Here is a 20,424-nt window from a genome sequence, read left to right on the forward strand (position 1 = left end):
TGCGCCAATCCAGTCGCCACCCCGCGACCGCGCACACACAACAGCAGATATGAAATAGGAACGCGATTGCGAGAGGTGCGATCGCCAGACGTGACACAAGGCAGATAAGAATAGAATACGAGGGTAGCAAAGGCACAGCAAATAATACAATAAGGAGATACGGAAAATAACAAACGCTAGCTAACCGCGAACACCGCACTCATTCGCAACAGTGCACGCGGTTATGCGCGATCTCCACGTGATAAGCACAAGAGAGACAAGCACGCCTAACTAACCATTAACAGACAAACATGAAACAGAGGACGCGAGCGCTTGCTTAACGGTTACCTCACCAAGCCTCCAGCAAGCGTAGCGGACAAGACAGACACACGAAAACAGGGACAAGCGAGAGATAGGATCCACAGCACTAGCGAAAAGTGGCTAGCGCGATCCAGGTACAGAGTAGCAGAACAGAAGGATCCCCAGCGCTAGCGAAAAGTGGCTAGCGCGATCCCAGAAGACAGAACAGAAGGATCCCCAGCGCTAGCAAAAAGTAGCTAGCGCGATCCCAGAAGACAGAACAGAAGGATCCCCAGCGCTAGCGAAAAGTAGCTAGCGCGATCCCAGGAGACAGAACAGAAGAGATAGCTGGTAGCAACCGCTGCACCAGCTATACTCCAAGAACAGAGATCAGAACCATTTCCTGTCGTCCACCTTTGGGACAGGACAATGGCAACAGGCAAGACAAGACAGAACAGGCAATACAGATAATACAACCTGACTGGGCTAGAAGGGGAGCCTAAAGCAACCCCCAGGAATTAACTATACTAGATAGCAATGGCTGACACTTCAGCAGTGTCCATCAGGAACAGACCATGGAAGGGAAATGACCAGCAAAGCCTTCGGGGAAACATAAAGCTCTTATAGTGCCAGTCATCAAAGAAGGCAGGTAGGGGATTTGCATAACAAATGTATGCAAATTCTCCAGCAAGAGAACAGACCAGAAACTTGCAATGGAAAGACAGGTCTCTGTTCCAGAGACCTGCAGCCCACAGACTAGAGGAATGGACAAACAGCTGTCTGCCTGTGCAGCCAGCTGAGCGGATCATTACATCCTGCTGCTGAAAAACATTCCCAGAGCATGATGCTTCCACCATCATGCTTCACTGTAGGGATGGTATTGGCCTGGTGATGAGTTGTGCCCGTTTTCCTCCAAACCTGATGCCTGCCACTGAGAGTTCTAGCTTTGCTTCCTCAGACCAGCAAATTTTGTTTCTTATGGTCTGAGAGTCCTTCAAGTGCCTTTTGGCGAACTCCAGGCAGGCTGCCATGTGCTTTTTACTAAAGAGTGGTTTCCGTATGGCCACTCTACCATACAGGCCTGATTGGTGGATTGCTGCAGACATGGTTGTCCTTTTGGAAAGTTCTCTTTTCTCCACAGAAAACCTCTGGAGCTCTGACAGAGTGACCATCAGGTTATTGGTCACCTCCCTGATTAAGGCTCTTCTTCTCCCCCGATCACTCAGTTTAGATGGCCGACAAGCTCTAGGAAGAGTCCTGGTGGTTTTCAATTTTTTCCACGTACGGATGATGGAACCACTATGCTCATTGGAACCTTCAAAGCAGAATACATTTTTCTGTAACCTTCCCCAGATTTGTGCCTCGAAACAATCCTGTCTCGGAGGTCTACAGACAATTTCTTTGACTTCATGCTTGGTTTGTGCACTGACATGGACTGTCAACTGTGGGAGCTGAAATAAACAGATGTGTTCCTTTCCAAAACATGTCCAATCAACTTGATTTACCACACGTGGACTCCAATTAAGCTGCAGAAACATCTCAATGATGATCGTGGTAATGGGATGAACCTGAGCTCAACTTTGAGCTTCATGGCAAAGGCTGTGAATACTTATGTACAATGTTTCCCATAATTATTCATACCCCTGGCAAATTTTGACCTAAAGTTACTTTTATTCAACCACCAAATAATTTTTTGATGGTAAATGACATAGGTGTTTCCCAAAAGATAAGACGTTGTACAAAAGGCATTACTGTGGAAAAAAAATCTTAACTTATTTACATTTAAGCAAAAAGTGTCCAGTTATTCATACCCTTCTTAATAATCAATAGAAAAGCCTTTATTAGCTATTACTGCAATCAAAAGCTTCCTATAATTGCAGACCAGCTTTTTGCATGTCTCCACAGGTATTTTTGCCCATTCATTTTTAGCAATGAGCTCCAAATTTTTCAAGTTGCTATCATCCTGATCTTTAGCTTCATCCACAGATTCTCGATTGGATTCAAGTCAGGACTCTGACTAGGCCACTCAAAAATGTTAATGTTGTTGTCTGCTAACCATTTCTTCAACACTTTTGCTGTGTGTTTTGGGTCATTGTCATGCTGAAATGTCCACTGGTGCCCAAGGCCAAGTTTCTCTGCAGACTGCCTGATGTTTTCATTGAGAATCCTCATGTATTGCTCTTTTTTCACGATGCCGTTTACTGTGATTAGGTTCCCTGGACCACTGGCTGAAAAACACCGCCAAAGCATTAGGTTCCCACCACCATGTTTGACAGTGGGGATCGTGTTCTTTGGGTTGAAGGCTTATCCTTTTTTTACACCAAATGAAGGAAACATTGTGACCAAACAATTTTTTTTTTCTGACCATAACACAAAAGACTTATTTGTCCAGATGAGCATTTGCAAAGGCCAAGCAAGATTTTGTGTGCCTTATCTGGAGAAGTGGCGTCCTCCTTGGTCTGCATCCATGTAACCCAGCAGTGAGCAGTGTCAGTTGGATTGTCTGCCTTGAGACATTCCTTGAGACATTGCCATTAGTAGAGATATGATTCACCAGGATGGCCTTGGTTGTGATCCTTGGATTCTTTTTCACCTCTCTCACAATCCTCCTGGCTAGCACAGGTGTCACTTTTGGCTTCTGACCACGTCCTCTGAGATTTCCCACAGTGCGGAACATCTTGTATTTTTTAATAATACTTTGCACTGTAGCCACTGGAAACTGAAAACATTTAGAAATGGCAGGTCCTCACTGAGCTTCTTTGTCTTAGCCATGACAGTCCACAAACCAGCTGCAGAGAGCTGCTGTTTTTCACCTGTTGAGGTGATTAAAACATCTGTTCCCAGTTAATACAACAACAACAAATAACATTTGTAAAGCGCTTTTCTCCCATGGGACTCAAAGCGCATAAGCATGGCTCCGACCATCGTGGTACAGAGGAAGAATTTTATAAGTCTGGAAATGCCAGGCTAAAGAGGTGGCTTTTCAGTCTGGATTTGAATAGCTCCAGGGATGGTGCTGTCTTTACTGGGTGTGCCAGGGAGTTCCAAAGAGTAGGGGCAGCATGACAGAAGGCTCTATCTCCAGATTTTTTGAGGTGCACTCTGGGAGTGACCAAGTTTATAGAACTTGCTGGTCTGAGGTTGTGAGAGGTGTGGTGCAGCTTCAGCAGGTCCTCCATGTATCCAGGGCCCAGATTGTGCAGGGATTTGAATGTCAGCAGTAATTAGGATGCTTTGGAACAACTTGGACTATTTGGAATGGTATAGAACTTTGGATTTTCCCACAGACTGTGACAGTTTGTGAAGGGCATGATTAATTTTGGACTGGACACTTTTTCTCAAATGTAAATAAAAGCTGAGAATTTTTTTTTCTACGATAATGCCTCTTGTACATTGTCTTATTATGTTTTGGTAGACACCTATGTCATTTCCCATCAAAAAATTACTTGCTTGTTGAATAAAAGTAACTTTAAGTAAGAATTTGCCAGGCGTATGAATAATTATTGGCAGCACTATATATACTTGTTATGGGACTCAGCCATATCACTATTGTTGGTCACCTGGATATACCATATGTTCATATTGTCCTTGTGTATTAAAAAATGTATCTACTTTTATGCAGTAGTCACAGGTATGTGTGACTAGAGTTATTACTAGTTTGCCTAATATTTTCTTATATTGAGATGCAAAATACTATTAACAATGCTGTTTATATATTATGAATGTTATTAAGGTGTGTAGTGGGAGCTTTGAGCATTTTCTTTAGTTCACTTATTTTGACCAGTAGAATAGGCTCTATGCTGGGAAATGCATTGTTGTTCTTTACTGATTTTTGACTGTATAAAAAAATATGAAAAAACATTCAGTTTCTGTACAAGTCAGCACTTGCCTTGCTTTTAAACGGATTTGTATTTTATATACTGTTCTGAATACCTCCTCTGGTTGTTGTTTTCATGTGTAGTTAGCCCTATTGGGTGGGGGGTTATTAGTTTGCTACAGGGTCATTGCCATTTTTAAAGTGTAACTGTCGGGCATAAAATCAAAAATCAATTCTTTATTTTTATCTTGAAAACAAGTACCAGTAATAAGGATGCTAACCAGGCAATCCAAAAGTTAAAACCTCTATTACTTTTCTTGTTTATAAATGATCATTCGCCAGTTTACCTGACTCCTATTTGGTGCACAAAACATTTGGTACACAAAAAGGAAGTTGCAGGGCATGCTGGGTTGTCATTTTTTGCTTCTGTACATTAGTTAAGTTTGAGGGGAAATAAAGAAGCAAAAAAAAAGACAACTCCGCATGCCCTGCAACTTCCTTTGTGCGGCAACGTACCAAATAAAGGTTAGGTAAACTGGGGAATGATCATTTATAAACAAGAAAAGTAATAGAGATTTTAACTTTTAAATTGTCTGGTTAGCATCCTTATTACCGGTACTTGTTTACCAGATAAAACTAAAGAATTGATTTTTGATTTTATGTCTGACAGTTACACTTTAAAATGGGGGAAGGAGAATTCTAATGATCACAGTGGACACACAGGACATGGGAGAGGAGAAAGAGATTGTGTAGACTTCACGGGAGGTTAGTATGAACTTTGTGTGTTTATTTTGACAGGTCACAATTTTCAGTTCTGGTTTGCTTTGAATCCAATGATACAATAGAGATTTGATCACTTGCATTGTAATTGTCCATGTGGCACAACCAAGGAAGGACATAATGTGAACTTTTGGATCTCAAGGAACCCCTGCAAACAATTTTTTGGTCTCGTGGAACCCCTACATTTATTTTTCAGGAGGCATGGTCTTTAATTAGGTTAGGCTGCTAATTTCACTACCCCCATTACACTGCCACTCATTATACGGTCTCCTGACCCCCCAATTTAGTGCTTCTTGTTACAGTACCACCTATTATAGTGTGCTTTATTATACTTACCCCACGATGGGGGAAAATGCCAAGGAACCTCTGCAGAGTCCTCAAGGAACCCTGGGGTTCCAGGGAACCCTGGTTGAGAAAGCCTGCTATAGATGAACAAGGGCAAAAGATGATTGTGGCTCTGGAAAGGTGGCCATACACATCTGTACACTTGGCAGCCGATCGACCATGAGACTCAATAATTATTATCAAATCTGATGAAGACTGGTGCCACAAAGAGCATGCTTGATTAACAATTCAACCAATTTCGGGCCGACAGACATTAGCCCCACGTACTATTTTGCCGGGAACCACATGGGGGCACAAATGCGGAAGAGAAATGAGGACACTCGCATGGACGGCCGGACAGTTAAAGTATAACTGCACAGGCACTCACAGCTTGCAATAATAGGCAGTCATTTGCTTCTGAAAACAGCTTGTGGTGTGAAAACAAAAAGTTATGTGTGAAATTGTCTTTGTGAAGGAAATTCATAGTTCTTGATTGTAAACGTGTTTTAGTGTTCAGGTACACTTAAAGTATTAATACTAATCACCGAAGTTTCCCTGTTGCCATGGGAATGCTGGGTAAAAATGAGAAATTCCTATGACTTTGTTCACACCAACATTCATGCTCAGTGTGTTGCATGGTGTTTGGTGGAGGCTGCAATATGTTTTGGCCTTTTCTCAAGCTGTATGGTAATTGCCACAGAAAACGGACATCACAGTCGTGTGTGCAGTAACACTAATTTTTTTCCTTTCCTATCCAGTGAAACTTTTGTTTTCAATTATAGTACTAATTTTAAAGAGACTCTGTAACAAAAATTTCAGCCTTATTTCTTCTATCCTATAAGTTCCTATACCTGTTCCAATGTGGTATGTCTTACTGCAGCCTTTCCTAGTTGCACTGTGGCTGTATTATCTCTCTTATCTAATCTTCTTTCCTCTGATGGCTTTGTTGGGCTCAGGCAGGAATGTGCTGCTCTGCTGTGATAGGATAGAAGTTATACACACCCTCTCCACGCCCCCTGCAGGCTCTGTAGGAGTCACAGACTGAGCTTCTCTCAGCCTATCACATGCCGGTTAGCAGCCATGTTTTTTGTTTGTAAACACTGCCTCAAACTGGCAATTGCAATCCAGGATTGCAGCAAGGAGTGGCAGAAACAGCACAGAGGGGCCCAGGAGAACATAATGAATAGAATAGTATGCTTTTTATTGTAAGAATTTTAGAGTACAGATTCTCTTTAAACTTGTTTCTTAATTTTTAATTTTTTTTTTTTGTTTAACACAGCTTGGCAGACAAAGAGAAGGAGAAAACAAAAATAGAGTTTGATATGTAAAAGTTGTCAAAGAACCGGTTTTCCCGAAAAAAAAAGGATCTAGCCAGAAAATAAGCCCCAGCATGATTTTTCAGGATTCTTAAGAATGCTCAAAATAGAAACCCTGCTCCATAAATAAACACTCGTTACCATTCATAAAAAAAAAAGTATATTTAAAAAGTGTGCAGACATCTACGGTAAACATGTGAAATTGACTGGCAATAGGGTGCACAGTGACAAATAGACCCTTCACCAAGGAAAACAGACACCCCCAAAAGAATTTCACTTAAAAGACCCAAAACAACAAGGGTTGGCAAATACCGGGGTCTCGGTAAAGGTAGGTTGTAGCAAATGGGAAAAGAAATTCATGATGGAATTCTGGGATTGAAAAATGATGATGTGACTATATCTAAAAAAATGTTATTGGTTTTTATTTTGTTTCTGAATAAATGCAGATTGTTGTTCATAAGAAAAGGAAACAGCCTTTGAAATTAAGCCCTAATGCATGATTTTCAGCTAAAGGGGGAAACACTGAAGCATTCTTTCAAACAGGTTTTTAATGAGGTCAGTGTCCTGTGGGACTTTTTCCTACATCTTGTTTTTCACTGTAATGCAAATAGTATCTGAGCTGCCAGCCAATATTAATCAATGGGTTTGCTCTTATCTTACATGGATTCATCTCCACATCAGCAAAGTGTAGCCTGAATTTTTTTCTTTTTTACAGGAAGTGTGTGTTTTTGTATTTATTGAGCTTAATGCACAAACGGCCTAAAGTAAGTCTGAAAATATGCACACAGGCATGAAGAAGTGTGAACAGGTCAATAATTGTCCTGGTGACTCAGATGACATCGCTGTGAGTTGAAGTAAAGTGTGTGTCCTGCTTTTCTCTGTATGCACCCCAACACCCTTAAAGGGACACTTAAGTAAAAAAAAAATGAGTTTTACTCACCTGGGGCTTACAATAGCCCCCTGCAGCTGTCCGGTGCCCTCGCCGTCTCCCTCCGATCTTCCTGGCCCCGCCGGCAGCCACTTCCTGTTTCGGTGACAGGAGCTGACAGGCTGGGGACGCGAGTGATTCTTCGCGTTCCTGGCCACAATAGCGCCATCTATGCTGCTATAGCATATATCATATACCATATAGCAGCATAGAGGGTACTAATGTGTCTGGGAACGCGAAGAATCACTCGCATCCCCAGTCTGTCAGCTCCTGTCACCGAAACAGGAAGTGGCTGCCGGCGGGGCCAGGAGGATCGGAAGGAGACGGCGAGGGCACCGGAGAGCTGCAGGGGGCTATTGGAAGCCCTAGGTGAGTAAAACTATTTTTTTTTGTTTGACTTAAGTGTCCCTTTAAGGTGCGTAAACACATCCAACTTGTTTGAACGACTTGTAGCTCAAACAACAAGTCGTTCAGACACCATGTACACACTGAACAAGTCGTTTGATATGCTAATTTACATGTCATTTAACCAACTTGATAATGGACAATGGACTGGATAGAACAATGGACCAGCTTAAATTACTTATCAAATGACTTGTTGTTTGAATGTCTATTAGTGTCAAACTAATAGACTTTCAAACAACAAATTGTTTGTGTACATGTACGGACCTGTCATTTGAACGACAGTTAGTCCACGGATCCGCCAAGCGGATCAGTCAAAACTACTACTAGCAGTCTAACGATCGTTCGTACACACACCAAACTGTCATTCAAACGACCAGTTTGAATGAAAAGTCGTTCAGAAATATCAGGTGTGGGTACGTACCTTTGTATCCACCCTTGTTGGGGTTAAAATTCTGGCACGTAACAATAACTTGCATTATCTTGTAATGTGTAAGCATGAACAGGGCCAGATTTTTCAGAAGGCACTGTAGGCATGTGCCTAAAGGCAACTTATGTGGGAGAGGCGGCCCCTCTTCCTCAGATCACTGACCTTAGGATCTTATGCTAGGTACACACCATACAATTTTCTGGTAGATTTAGCTGCGAGATGGATAATTTCCGACATGTTGGAAATTATCTATCTAACCATCAATCTCCCTAGCAATTAGGCATTGTTCTACTCAGCATATCACCAGATAACAATGCACCAGAGATAACGACCAGTCTCTATCAGTACTTTACAGAAAATAATCACAATAATAACAGAAAATCTGATGCTGGGAATACACAGGTCGATTCTGGCGCTCAATCGTTTTGCCCGCTCGATTCTCTTATCTTCCGCTCGTTTTTCTTATGTTTTTTCAATTAACTTCAATGGTGAATCAAGCGGCAAACCAGCATAACAGCAAAATCTAACAGAAAATTGTATGGTGTGTACTATGCATTAGAGTCTAATCCCTGACCAAAAGGAAGGCTAATCCTTGTCTCATGTCACTAACAATAATATAAAACAGTGATTAGAGTGTAAGATTCTAAGGACAGTTAGTGATATAAGGCAGGGATTAGAGTTCCGGATATTTTTACTGGGGGCGTGGCCTGTGTTAAGGGGCAGCGTTTAGGGTACCAGAACGCCTGCGTCTACAGGCCTCTGAGTTATACTGTAAGTCCAGCCCTGAACTTCAATAAGCTAATTTAAAAAAATATAAAAATACATGTGGTTCCCAACTTCCATACAGGTTTTGTTCTTAAAGATTGTAAGCTGAATTTGTTTGCATGTCGAGTCATGTGTTACACATGGTGAAACGAGGATAGATTATTTACTTTCCGACAACTCTGGATTTAGACATGTAATATAAACTATGATTTTTTGGTTATCTCCAATGTGTATTTAAAGTGTCTTAACTACTTATAACAGTTTATACAATACTGTAACACAGAACATCAAAAATCTTACTAACATTATAAATGCGAAAGTTTGGATGTTTGTTACTCGATCACACAACAATGGCTGAATGTCAAGTCATACAAATTATCAAAAGATGCCTGCCAGTATTGCAGGCTGACGACACTCAATGTGATTCTCAAACAAGGAGTCAGTTTTGCTAGCAGAAAGGCCCCCACATTGGGGAGCATTTTGTCCCCCAGTTTGTTTACCACTGGCACACAACGACCGTGCTGGTTAACTACCCAAGGTTCATACAGATGCAATTTCCCTACTTGCAATTATTGTAGCGTTCATATCATCACCCGATCTATTATCTCCCTCTCTAACGGGAAAATGTTCCCTATTAGACAATATATTAATTGTCATACCAAGTCCGTTGTCTATCTTATTTCATGTTCCTTATGTCAGGTACAATATGTGGGGTGTACTACCCGACACCTCAGACAACGAATAAGTGAACATTACAGAGGAGCTGGCTGGCTCACTGTAGAGATATCCAATGTGGCCAAGCATTTTAGGTCGGTTCACTCAGGTGACATGTCCTCCTTCTCATTTCAAGGTATAGAGCGTGTCCAAAGACCTTTGAGAGGAGGGGACGCTTACAAACGTCTTCTCACTCGAGAAGCATATTGGATTTTTCAGCTAGGGACACGCTCACCGAGAGGCCTTAACGCCAGATGGGACCTACACTCAGTTACCTGAGAGATATATACTGTCCTTGTGTTTTGCTTCTGTCTTTGGTTTGTTTTGTCTTGCCTTGATCCACAGGTTTGCTCTATACAATATTGCTTTGTATTTATTGCTGCATATTTTTGTAATGTATCTAATCATAAGCAATTCATACTTTTGTATATGTTTTTATTCTGATCACATTGTTTGGGTCATTGCCCAATCTTTTATGATACACTTTTCTGTGAAGGTGGAGCTTTGAGCATGTGCTGTCGGGTGTGGTCCCACTCCTTTTAAGGATCACCCTTGCTCACTTGCACCTATGCTATGATTAAGGACGTGTAACGTCCGAAACATGTCAGCATGTGGTGATGGTTTTAGCCCTTATGTGTTGATTCAATAAAGCCGTTTGATTCTACCGACATCGTGCGGAACTCACTTTCTACAGCAATGGCTGAATGGATTGGAATGAAATCCGGCACACAAATAATACATTACCTGGAATAACATATAGGATACTTTTTATCCCCATAATCAAAAAGTGGGTGGAGACAAATACAAATTTCACTGGGAAAATGTTAACTGCAGCCATTCTTACACTGGTAATGGTAGGGTTCTCAAACTTTGCTCACTGGGTGACTCGGATTAATATTCAGAAAAGTGGGTGAGACTACAATAGCAAATAAAAATTCACCTATTGATTTGCAAGGGGAATATTTAGTTGCTGCCATTCTTGCTCGGTTAATGGCACAGGCCTCAAACCTGCTACAGTTGATCATTGCATGACTGGGGTTCAAATTCAGAAAAGGGGTGGAGCCACAGCCAGATTTGTTTCATTTCAATGCAAATTATTGATGTCAAAGACTGCAAAACTCACAAACTAGGTAATTGAGTAATTGTGTGTTAGGGATAAAAAAAAAAAAAGTGGGCGGAGCCATAACCAGCCAAATGCCAGCCCAAAAAAATAGTACTGTATATTTTGTACGTGAAGACAACTTTGTATCGCTTAAAGAGACTCTGTAACAAAATTTTCAGCCTTAGTTCTTCTATCCTATAAGTTCCTATGCCTGTTCTAATGTGCTCTGGCTTACTGCATCCTTTTCTAATTGCACAGTGGCTGTATTATCTCTGTTATATGATCTAATCTGTTTTCTTCTGTAGGTTCTGTCGGGCTAGGCTGGAATGTGTGGAATGTGCAGGGCTGCTTGTGATTGGATAGAAGCGATACACACCCTCTGCAGGCCCCCTGCAGGCTTGTATGACTCACACACTCTGCTTATGAGAGCCTATCACAAGCTGGTTAGTTTGTTGGTAAACACTGCCTAAAACTGTTAATTACAAGCCAGGATTGCAGCAGAGAGTGGCAGAAACAGCACAGAGGGGCCCAGGAGAACATAATGAAGAAAATGGTATGCTTTTTGCTGTAAGAATTTTAGAGTACAGATTCTCTTTAAATGTCGCAACACGGGTTGTTTGTAAGTAGGGAACTGTCTGTATTGTCCAAATCCAAAGAAAGACTTATTATAGTGTCACTAGTTCAGAGGGGAGCAACAGAGCTCTATTACCAGGAAGGAAAGAGTTTCCCTCAAGCCTGCATGCAGACAAGAACACAAACCCGACTTGGCAAGATTTTGGCTGGTGTTCCGCGTTTTCTTACAAACTCCATATCAACCAGGTTTCACCAGTACTATGACAGTCTATGCTACAGCAGCTGAGACTCTGCATTGGCTGTAAGCACATGCTACGACGGTCTATGGTACAATAGCTGAGACTCTGCATTGACTGTAAGCACATGCTCTGACAGTCTATGGTACAACAGCTGAGACTCTGCATTGGCTGTAAGCACATGCTCCGACGGTCTATGGTACAACAGCTGAGACTCTGCATTGGCTGTAAGCACATGCTCCGACAGTCTATGGTACAACAGCTGAGACTCTGCATTGGCTGTAAGCACATGCTCCGACAGTCTATGGTACAACAGCTGAGACTCTGCATTGGCTGTAAGCACATGCTCCGACAGTCTATGGTACAACAGCTGAGACTCTGCATTGGCTGTAAGCACATGCTCCGACGGTCTATGGTACAATAGCTGAGACTCTGCATTGACTGTAAGCACATGCTCCGACAGTCTATGGTACAACAGCTGAGACTCTGCATTGGCTGTAAGCACATGCTCCGACAGTCTATGGTACAACAGCTGAGACTCTGCATTGGCTGTAAGCACATGCTCCGACGGTCTATGGTACAATAGCTGAGACTCTGCATTGACTGTAAGCACATGCTCCGACAGTCTATGGTACAACAGCTGAGACTCTGCATTGGCTGTAAGCACATGCTCCGACGGTCTATGGTACAACAGCTGAGACTCTGCATTGGCTGTAAGCACATGCTCCGACAGTCTATGGTACAACAGCTGAGACTCTGCATTGGCTGTAAGCACATGCTCCGACAGTCTATGGTACAACAGCTGAGACTCTGCATTGGCTGTAAGCACATGCTCCGACAGTCTATGGTACCACAGCTGAGACTCTGCATTGGCTGTAAGCACATGCTCCGACAGTCTATGGTACAACAGCTGAGACTCTGCATTGGCTGTAAGCACATGCTCCGTCCCAGTAGTGCACAAGAAACTGCACCTCTGACATCCTTTAGTTCTTAATATCCTGCACACGTATCTCATCAAGGCTCCCAGTGCAGTAAACCTCCCTAATTAACTCAGCTTCCTAAATTAGACATAACAGGTTTATCTTAAAAGAAATTTGGTTCATTAGAAAGTTTTACCCCATTGAGACCTTCTCCACTTACTCACATCTCAAGTAAATGCCGCATTTCCTATGATAATTTGACCCCATGCTCTGTCAGCTGCTGTGAGAGAGACAGCAAGCCATTTACCCGAGCAGTTGGGTAGGATCTTATATATTCTGACCGCGAAGTTCTGCACTCTACAACCATGGTGTAATGGCGCAGTAGGAATTTTACTTTTACACTGGCAACTGGAAAGAAAAACATGATGGCTGGAGGGAATGTTAATGGCTTGGAGAGCAGTTATACAAGCTAACCATGTTAACCATGTATGATTTATTAGTTGATAAGAAGTTTTAAGGTTGTACAAGTTTACTTGCGTGCATGAAATAGAGGCGGAGTGAAATGTGGATGCCTAGGAACTGCTGATAATAGAATATCTGGAAACAAGGTAGAAAAGTTCTTGCTACATCCAGGGGGAAGCAGAGAAGTTTCTCTCCTTTATTTGCTCACTATTTAAGGAGTGAAAGGACTGCTTATAGGAAGATTGGGTCTGAATAGGTTACAATATTATATAATCTATAATTAATGCTTCCTCCAGCCCCTCCCAGCCGTTCTATGCCCTCGCCACAGCTCCCAGTCGGTGGCCCGCGTCCCCTCCATTACAAATGCCGACCGGCATCTATTACGCATGCGCGAGCTGTGACGCCGTCGATATGACATATCGAATGCGTCATGGAGTTACGAACACCAGATCTTCGCAAACCAACCAAACTGACAGTTTTTGGTTTAAATACACTTTTTTTCCCTTCGCCGAAGGGCTGGAGAAATCTTTTCATGGTCAGTTAATTAGCCTCCTGTGAAAAGATTCTCTGCCAGCATTCAGGGACCCCCAACCAGGCAGAAAGAGGGAAATCTCACACCTCCACTGCCTAACCCAGACTTGGTGGCTTCTCAGCTCCGTACATGAAAAGAGCAGCCACAGGAGGTCCTGCCAACATCCTGTAGTAGCCACTTAGAGACTACAGCTGGCTTTCTCAGTGACTAGTAGGAAACATATCTGTGATCTCACAGATATGAAATCCATCTTTAATCATAAAGATGACTTCCCAAATAGGCAACGGCCTTTAGAACCCGCTTATTCTGAAATTCGGAACCAACCACACGATTGGATGTTTCTGAATTCAAGGTAAGCCCTGCCAAAGCAGAGATATGCATTTTGGGGTCACCATCCACTTTAAACCCCCCAAGTTTGGTATCAACGTTCTTGATAAATTCTGACAAACCTAAAAATGTTATTAGATTTAACACAACTTGTACGGTTTGCAGATGAGCACACTTATCATGATTCAGGTAAATTCTTGCCTCTATGAGAGGGGCAGAGACCTCCTGCTGCAAAGAGGTGTGTGATCCATGCCCCCTAACCCCTCCTTGCTGGAGTGGGGGCTATAACCACAGAGAGCCCAGAAAGCTCTGGGTCCTTTACCTTCAATCTGATGCCTAGTAACATCCTGGCAGCCCGCAAGGACACGGGCCAAAACCTCCATCTTGGAACTTTCTAACAAAGGCCTGTTGGCCGCATGGCAACCGCCATTTTGGACATTACGCCAAAGCTTTGCGATTGCCGCATGGACTACCAATAACGGTATTTGAACTGTGTATACTCAGACATTCTGTTCCTTTTCCTCTTTTCTCTCTGTCAATCAATCTGTTCTAAAATAAGCTGTGTGTATGTAGTTTAGAAATAAACTAACGATTTTTATCGTTCAGTCTTGTGCCTGTTCTGGTCATCTGATTGCTGCTATAACGAATCTGCCCTCTGAAGAGTCAGTCATACTACCGCATTGTTTTATGGTTTGCTTATAAATTGTTGATTTGCTAGCTAGGTTGTAAATAACCGTTTCTTCCTTCTAGGATTAGCTAGTACCAGATTTCCTGTGCAAAATCGATAACTTTCGTTTCTCGATTGTAAACACAATTCGAGATTGCATCATATAGGGACCCAGTAACCTTTCTTTAACGTCACATTGCTCACAGTCTTTAAGCCGTCGGAAGTGACTATTCCCCAAACGGTGACTGGAGCGTGTTGAACGTGATTGGGCTGGCTACCTTATTATAATAGCGTTGGGGTCTCTTCGCCCCAGTTGGAGACTGTCTGCTCCATTCATCCAATCAGACAGTGGTGGCAGTTTAAGCGATTTCCAGCGCGAAATCGATATTTTTAGTTTACCGATTGTATATACAATCAAAATTGTACATGTATGGGCACCTCCAACCAATCTTAACCGTTTACTACGCACACAGTGAATTTGCCTCCAGCAGTCTCTAGTGCATGAGACCTGCATGGCAACAGTGGCCTAGTAATACGGGTTTGGTGGATGTTTGTCCCATTACATATTGTCGGCAGCTGCGCGACCAATCTTTATTGTCAGTCTGTTCACCGTACTTCCTGCATATGCTAACGGGAGCAGATTAGACGGGATTGGCACGCTCTGTCGCCTTTTCTTCTTACCTCTGACGATCCAGCAACCGGTCTCGTTGTCCGTCTGTGCCCGTACTTCCTGCGTACGCTAACGGGAGCAGATCTCGACGGGATCGCGGGGCTGGATTGTCATACGAGCGCATGACCGCACTCACGTAGCCTGGAGCGTTCCAGACCACGTGAGCGCGATTGCAAGCAGTGCTTGCTCAGGTGCAGAAGATGCAGACCTGGCCAGCATGACATCTGCATCGGAGGGGACCGAGTGCCATCGGAGCTGCGGTGAGGGCACAGGTCGACTGCCAGGGGCTGGAGGAAACCCCAGGTAAGTAGATCATTTTTTATCAAGCTCGAACCCTCCCTTTAAGGAGTCAATTTCATAATTTGTCCTGCAGCTGACATTGATTAGGTTTAGTTAGGGGGTAAATATGCATTCAAATTACATAAGAAAAGTTGTATAGTGTTTCATCTTCATGTTTTACTGTTTAATGCATTAGGGTAAAACATTAATTTTGAGTGTAAAATCCTGTTTATGACAAGACAGGAAAGTGAGAGACACAGCATACATGAAGGGGGTCAGTATACTTTCTGAATGATCCGTATAGCCAGACATAGGATGGGGGTCTCACCTGTAAAGAGTCAGTGGTGTGGTTGGTTGGCTGACCACTCTTCCCATAACCTTGTCCGTGGGCGGTCAGAAGCCTCCCGCTCAGGTCCACTGCTGCCCGCCAGTTCTTGCTGTTCTGTTAGAGGAAAAAAAAAAGAAAAAAGGGAGACGGTAACTAAAAAATGGTGCCAATAAAGCACTCGGCTGGCTAATTTGCTTGAAGCGGCTGGATCCAGCCATCAGTAATGATGACAAGGTCAGTAAAGATGGCCAGAGAAGCCGGGGATGTCATTTGTCAAAGCTGTACATATAATTAGGCAGTAAGTGAAGCCAAGCATGAGGCGCAGTTTATGGCGAGCACAAGTAACAGACAATATTACAAACAACAAATCCCCCTTCATTTGCAGAGACGTTAATAGCTCACATTTTACTCAGGGTTACAATAGGCACACACTGTAGACAGCTTTATGTTTCTGCTTCTCTGTGCACAGAGTTCTAAGGGAACACTGTCAATGATTGCTAAGTGTGCCTGTAACAAGATTAACAATACAGCTGTCCTCTTTCTAACTACTTGGTGCCGAGTCTATTCAAAACCAGCACGGTGGCGTAGTGGTTAGCGCCCTCGCCTTGCAGTGCTGGGTCCCCGGTTTGAACCCCTGCCAGGGCACTATCTGCATGGAGCTTGTATGTTCTCCCCGTGTCTGCGCGGGTTTCCTCTGGGCACTCTGGTTTCCTCCCACATTCCAAAAAACATACAGAATAGTTAATTGGCTTCTCCCTCAAATTGCCCCTAGACTTTGATCCACACACTACACGACACATGACTATGGTAGGGATTAGATTGTGAGCCCCTCTGAGGGACAGTTAAGTGATAAGACGGTATACTCTGTACAGCGCTGCAGAAGATGTTGGCGCTATAGAAATACTAAATATTAATAACCTGTTGTCCCATTTTTACTTTTATTCCTGCTAGATGACACATTATCAATTTCAATCCTTGACAATTATTATTTGTTATTTAGTATTTAATGAAATAAGTTGTCAAGATCCTCACCATCTAAAATTCTTTTTATTTATAGCTCAGTAAAAAAGGCATGAAAAATCAGTGTGCCGGGTCGCCATGACGCACGGCGTTTCAGAACATAGTTCTTTCATCAGATGGCATCAGAACACACTACCGGCGACCCGGCACACTGATTTTTCATGCCGTTTTTACTGGACTATAAATAAAAAGAAGAATTTTAGATGGTGCGGATCCTGACAACTGTTTTGGATGCAACTCCCTGTATACTCCAGGGGAGATCGCAGCACGTCACTATCCACTGGTGCTATCACACTTGTCATCCATAATCATTTAGTATTTATACAGCGCTGACATCTTCTGCAGTGCTTTACAGGGTACATAGTCGTCACTGACTGTCCTCAGAGGAGCTCACCGTCTAATCCTTGTACATACAAAAAAGCAAAAACCCATCAATGAGGTGATTGCCATGGATGCAAACTAACACCAACATACAAGAAAAATATCCATATAGGCAATGATTCCGAATAATAACATTATAAGGCCCGGTTCAAACTTGCAAATAAGTGGCAAATGGTTCAGTGAAAATGGATCTTATCACAGGTCAATCAGATCAGTTTTCACTCCACTGCCATTCTGCCGCTTCCGTTCCTTATCCCCACATCTTCCCCCCCCCCGGCCCCCACCCTCAAATTGGATTTAGTTGTCTAGAACGGTCCATTTCTTTACTAGTTTGAAGAAACCTTCTATTTTCTCATAACCCCCAATGCAGCACTTCAGCTTCCGTTTCCATTCCGCTGGGCGGGGCTCAGCAGTCCGGAAAAAATGCTGCAGAAACAAAGTTGCAGCCTGTTCAGCGGATTGTGTGGAACGGATCCATTTGAACGGAGGTCAACACTGGATCCATTTGCACCGTTCCGATCAGCGAACGGACCGATTTTTTAACGCCAGTGTTAACCGGGCCATAGGTCCAAACAAATAGTAACATTTATTAGGGTAACATATGCCAAAAATCCCAGAAAAAAAATTAAAAGGCAATAAAATATATGGGGATTCAGTGATTAAAACACACCTGCTAGAACAATACGTAGCTGAATCTGCAAATGTGATGGTCCAAAGCACGTTGGGAAGAAAAAGATGACTGACTGTGGCAGAAGGAACAAAAAACCAATCAATTGCCAAGGAGAATAAAGCCCCTGAAAGTACTACTGGTATATATTGTTGCCAATAATTAGGCTGCGATCACTAACAGCATCAACATGTATGTGACAGACCACCAAAGACCCTGTTGCCGATGTGGAAGAGTGTGTAATTCGCCACAACCCCGGGGGATAACACACTTTTCCACTTCGGCAACAGGGTAAGTCGATATCAATCGATCAGTATAATCTCGTTATAATAAACTCTGGTATAGTAAATATTTGGATATCAAATTACCTCTTCAGGTTCCAGCCAATCTCCATCTATGGGAGCAACGCCTGATATAGTAAACTCTGACATAATAAAACTTTTGTTATAGTTAACATGTTTTTTGGCCCCTACGTGATGCTGACTCTGGATATAGCAAACAGTGGGCGGTGCATGAATCATATCAGTGTGAAACCCATGGTCTGCTGATCTTTTCAGGCTGGTTGCAAGTAAATTGAGGTCTGATAACATCAGTCTTTACGCAGTCCCGGGTACCTCTTCCCTGGTTAGCAATAATGCTCCTGGTAGCATGTGGAGTGCAGTACAGGCTACTTTCAATTGTAATGCAGATCAGCGTGGGCCTCCTCACTGCAAAACTAAAGGGGCCCATACACTTACACGATTTCCCGCCGATATACAGCAGATTCGATCACTGTGATCGAATCTGCTGTGAATTCGTTGCGCAAACGCTGACAGAATGATCGATTTCCGCCCGAAATAAATCGTTCCCGTCGATCGATCCGTGCGGAAGATTTAGCTCGACTGCCGGCGGGTCCGGAGTTCGAATGCTCGACGACCAACGCTAGCGACAATACATTACCTGATCCGGCCGGCACGAGTCCCCCTCTGTCCCGCTGCTCCTCCTCTGCTGGGTTTCGGACCGGCTGGCTTCACTTCTTGTCTCGGCAGGAAGTTTAAACAGTAGAGCGCCCTCTACTGTTTAAACTTCCCTGGACAGAAAGAAGTGAAGCCATCCGGTCCGGAACCCAGCGGAGAAGAAGATAGCGGTGACAGTGGGGACTCACGCCGGCCGGATCAGGCAGCTCCACAGATTGTGATGCTGAAATCGATTCACAATCTGTTTGCAGTAAAGGCAGCCATACGACCCCTCTCTGATCAGATTCGATCAGAGAGGGATCTGTTGGTCGGTCTGATGGCAAATCCACCAGTGTATGGCCACCAGGAGAGGAGAGTGCTAAGTCCAGCCAGCAGAGGTATTGGAGCCAATGACATTACAGATGCGAGAGGCTTATCATGGTTGACTGTATTTTGAAAATAGGCTTCATGATTGGATCAAATGTGAGCAGAAAGTTTTGTAGGACGGCTGCAAATTTTAAGGAGCCCTGGATACTCTGCCAGTCATTTGTCCAGCCTGGCTATGCAGCCCTAAGGTATACTTAACCTTGTAGTCCACCAACCGTGCAATTGCTTGTACTGTACCTCCAATGGGAGGACAGTTGGTCCTTTGCAGCAAAGAATGTACCGGGGCATGCTGGGCCATTTCTAGGACAATTTCTGATATAGTAAACCACTTTTCCTGGTCCCTTGGAGATTACTACAACGAGATTATACTGTATCTTTATCTTCCCAGCGTTTGGACCATCATATTTGCAGAATAAGCAATGTTTATTAGCATTGTTCTAGTGGATGTGTTGTAATCACTGTATCCCTGTATAGGTTATAGACGGATTTTTGGGATACGTTCCCCTTATAAACTTCACTATATGTTTGGACCTTATGAGATTGTTATTTTGTATCATTCCTAGAAGCACAACACATTCCATACAGGACTCGACCCTCCAAGGATGTAATATCCAATATTGTGTTTTATTCCATGATAGCGGATATAAAAGTATACAAAAATAGCACGACGTTTCGGGCAGTGGCCCTTTCTCAAGTGCTTAAACTTCTGACATGATCATACTACATATATAGACATAAATAACACACCACACCCAAGGCATTGGGGGGCGGGCACATGCTTAAAAGATACTTAACCCTTTCCAGGGCACAGAGTGGCTATACCTGTCAAAGGAAACATCTGAGACTATAGTCTTCATTAAGGCCATTAGGTGATTGTGTCCCCAGTCGCTCCATCCAAAAAGTTTCTCGTCTGAGGAGGGTGTTCCTATGGGGCCTACCTTCCCGGAATTTAACCACCTCCAATATCTGCCACCTGAGCTGACTGACATTATGTCTATGCTCAAAGAAATGACGTGCAAGGGGGGACACTCTATTGCTATCTAAATCACCTTCTCTAGCTTTCTTGAGTACCTGAATGTTGCTCTTGTGCTCATTGAGCCTGGTTTTAACTTCCCTAGTGGATTGCCCCACATATCCTAGGCCACAAGGGCACTTGATGTAATATACCACACCCTTAGTATCA

The 20,424-nt window shown here is 43.2% G+C and overlaps 1 protein-coding gene across 3 annotated transcripts in view; it reads right to left on the reverse strand.

The window, feature by feature from the left end:
• The window catches only part of TRAPPC12 (trafficking protein particle complex subunit 12), a 232,474-nt gene that overhangs the window by 157,096 nt on the left and 54,954 nt on the right, over positions 1-20,424 (reverse strand). For all 3 annotated transcript variants that reach the window (XM_068280348.1, XM_068280349.1, XM_068280347.1), the window contains exon 4: positions 15,852-15,965. In XM_068280348.1, coding sequence (XP_068136449.1) covers positions 15,852-15,965 — 114 coding nt within the window. The remainder of the gene's footprint in view (positions 1-15,851; positions 15,966-20,424) is intronic.

This window comes from Hyperolius riggenbachi, chromosome 4 (assembly GCF_040937935.1).
Source record: "Hyperolius riggenbachi isolate aHypRig1 chromosome 4, aHypRig1.pri, whole genome shotgun sequence".
In the NCBI taxonomy this organism is placed as follows: Eukaryota; Metazoa; Chordata; class Amphibia; order Anura; family Hyperoliidae; genus Hyperolius; species Hyperolius riggenbachi.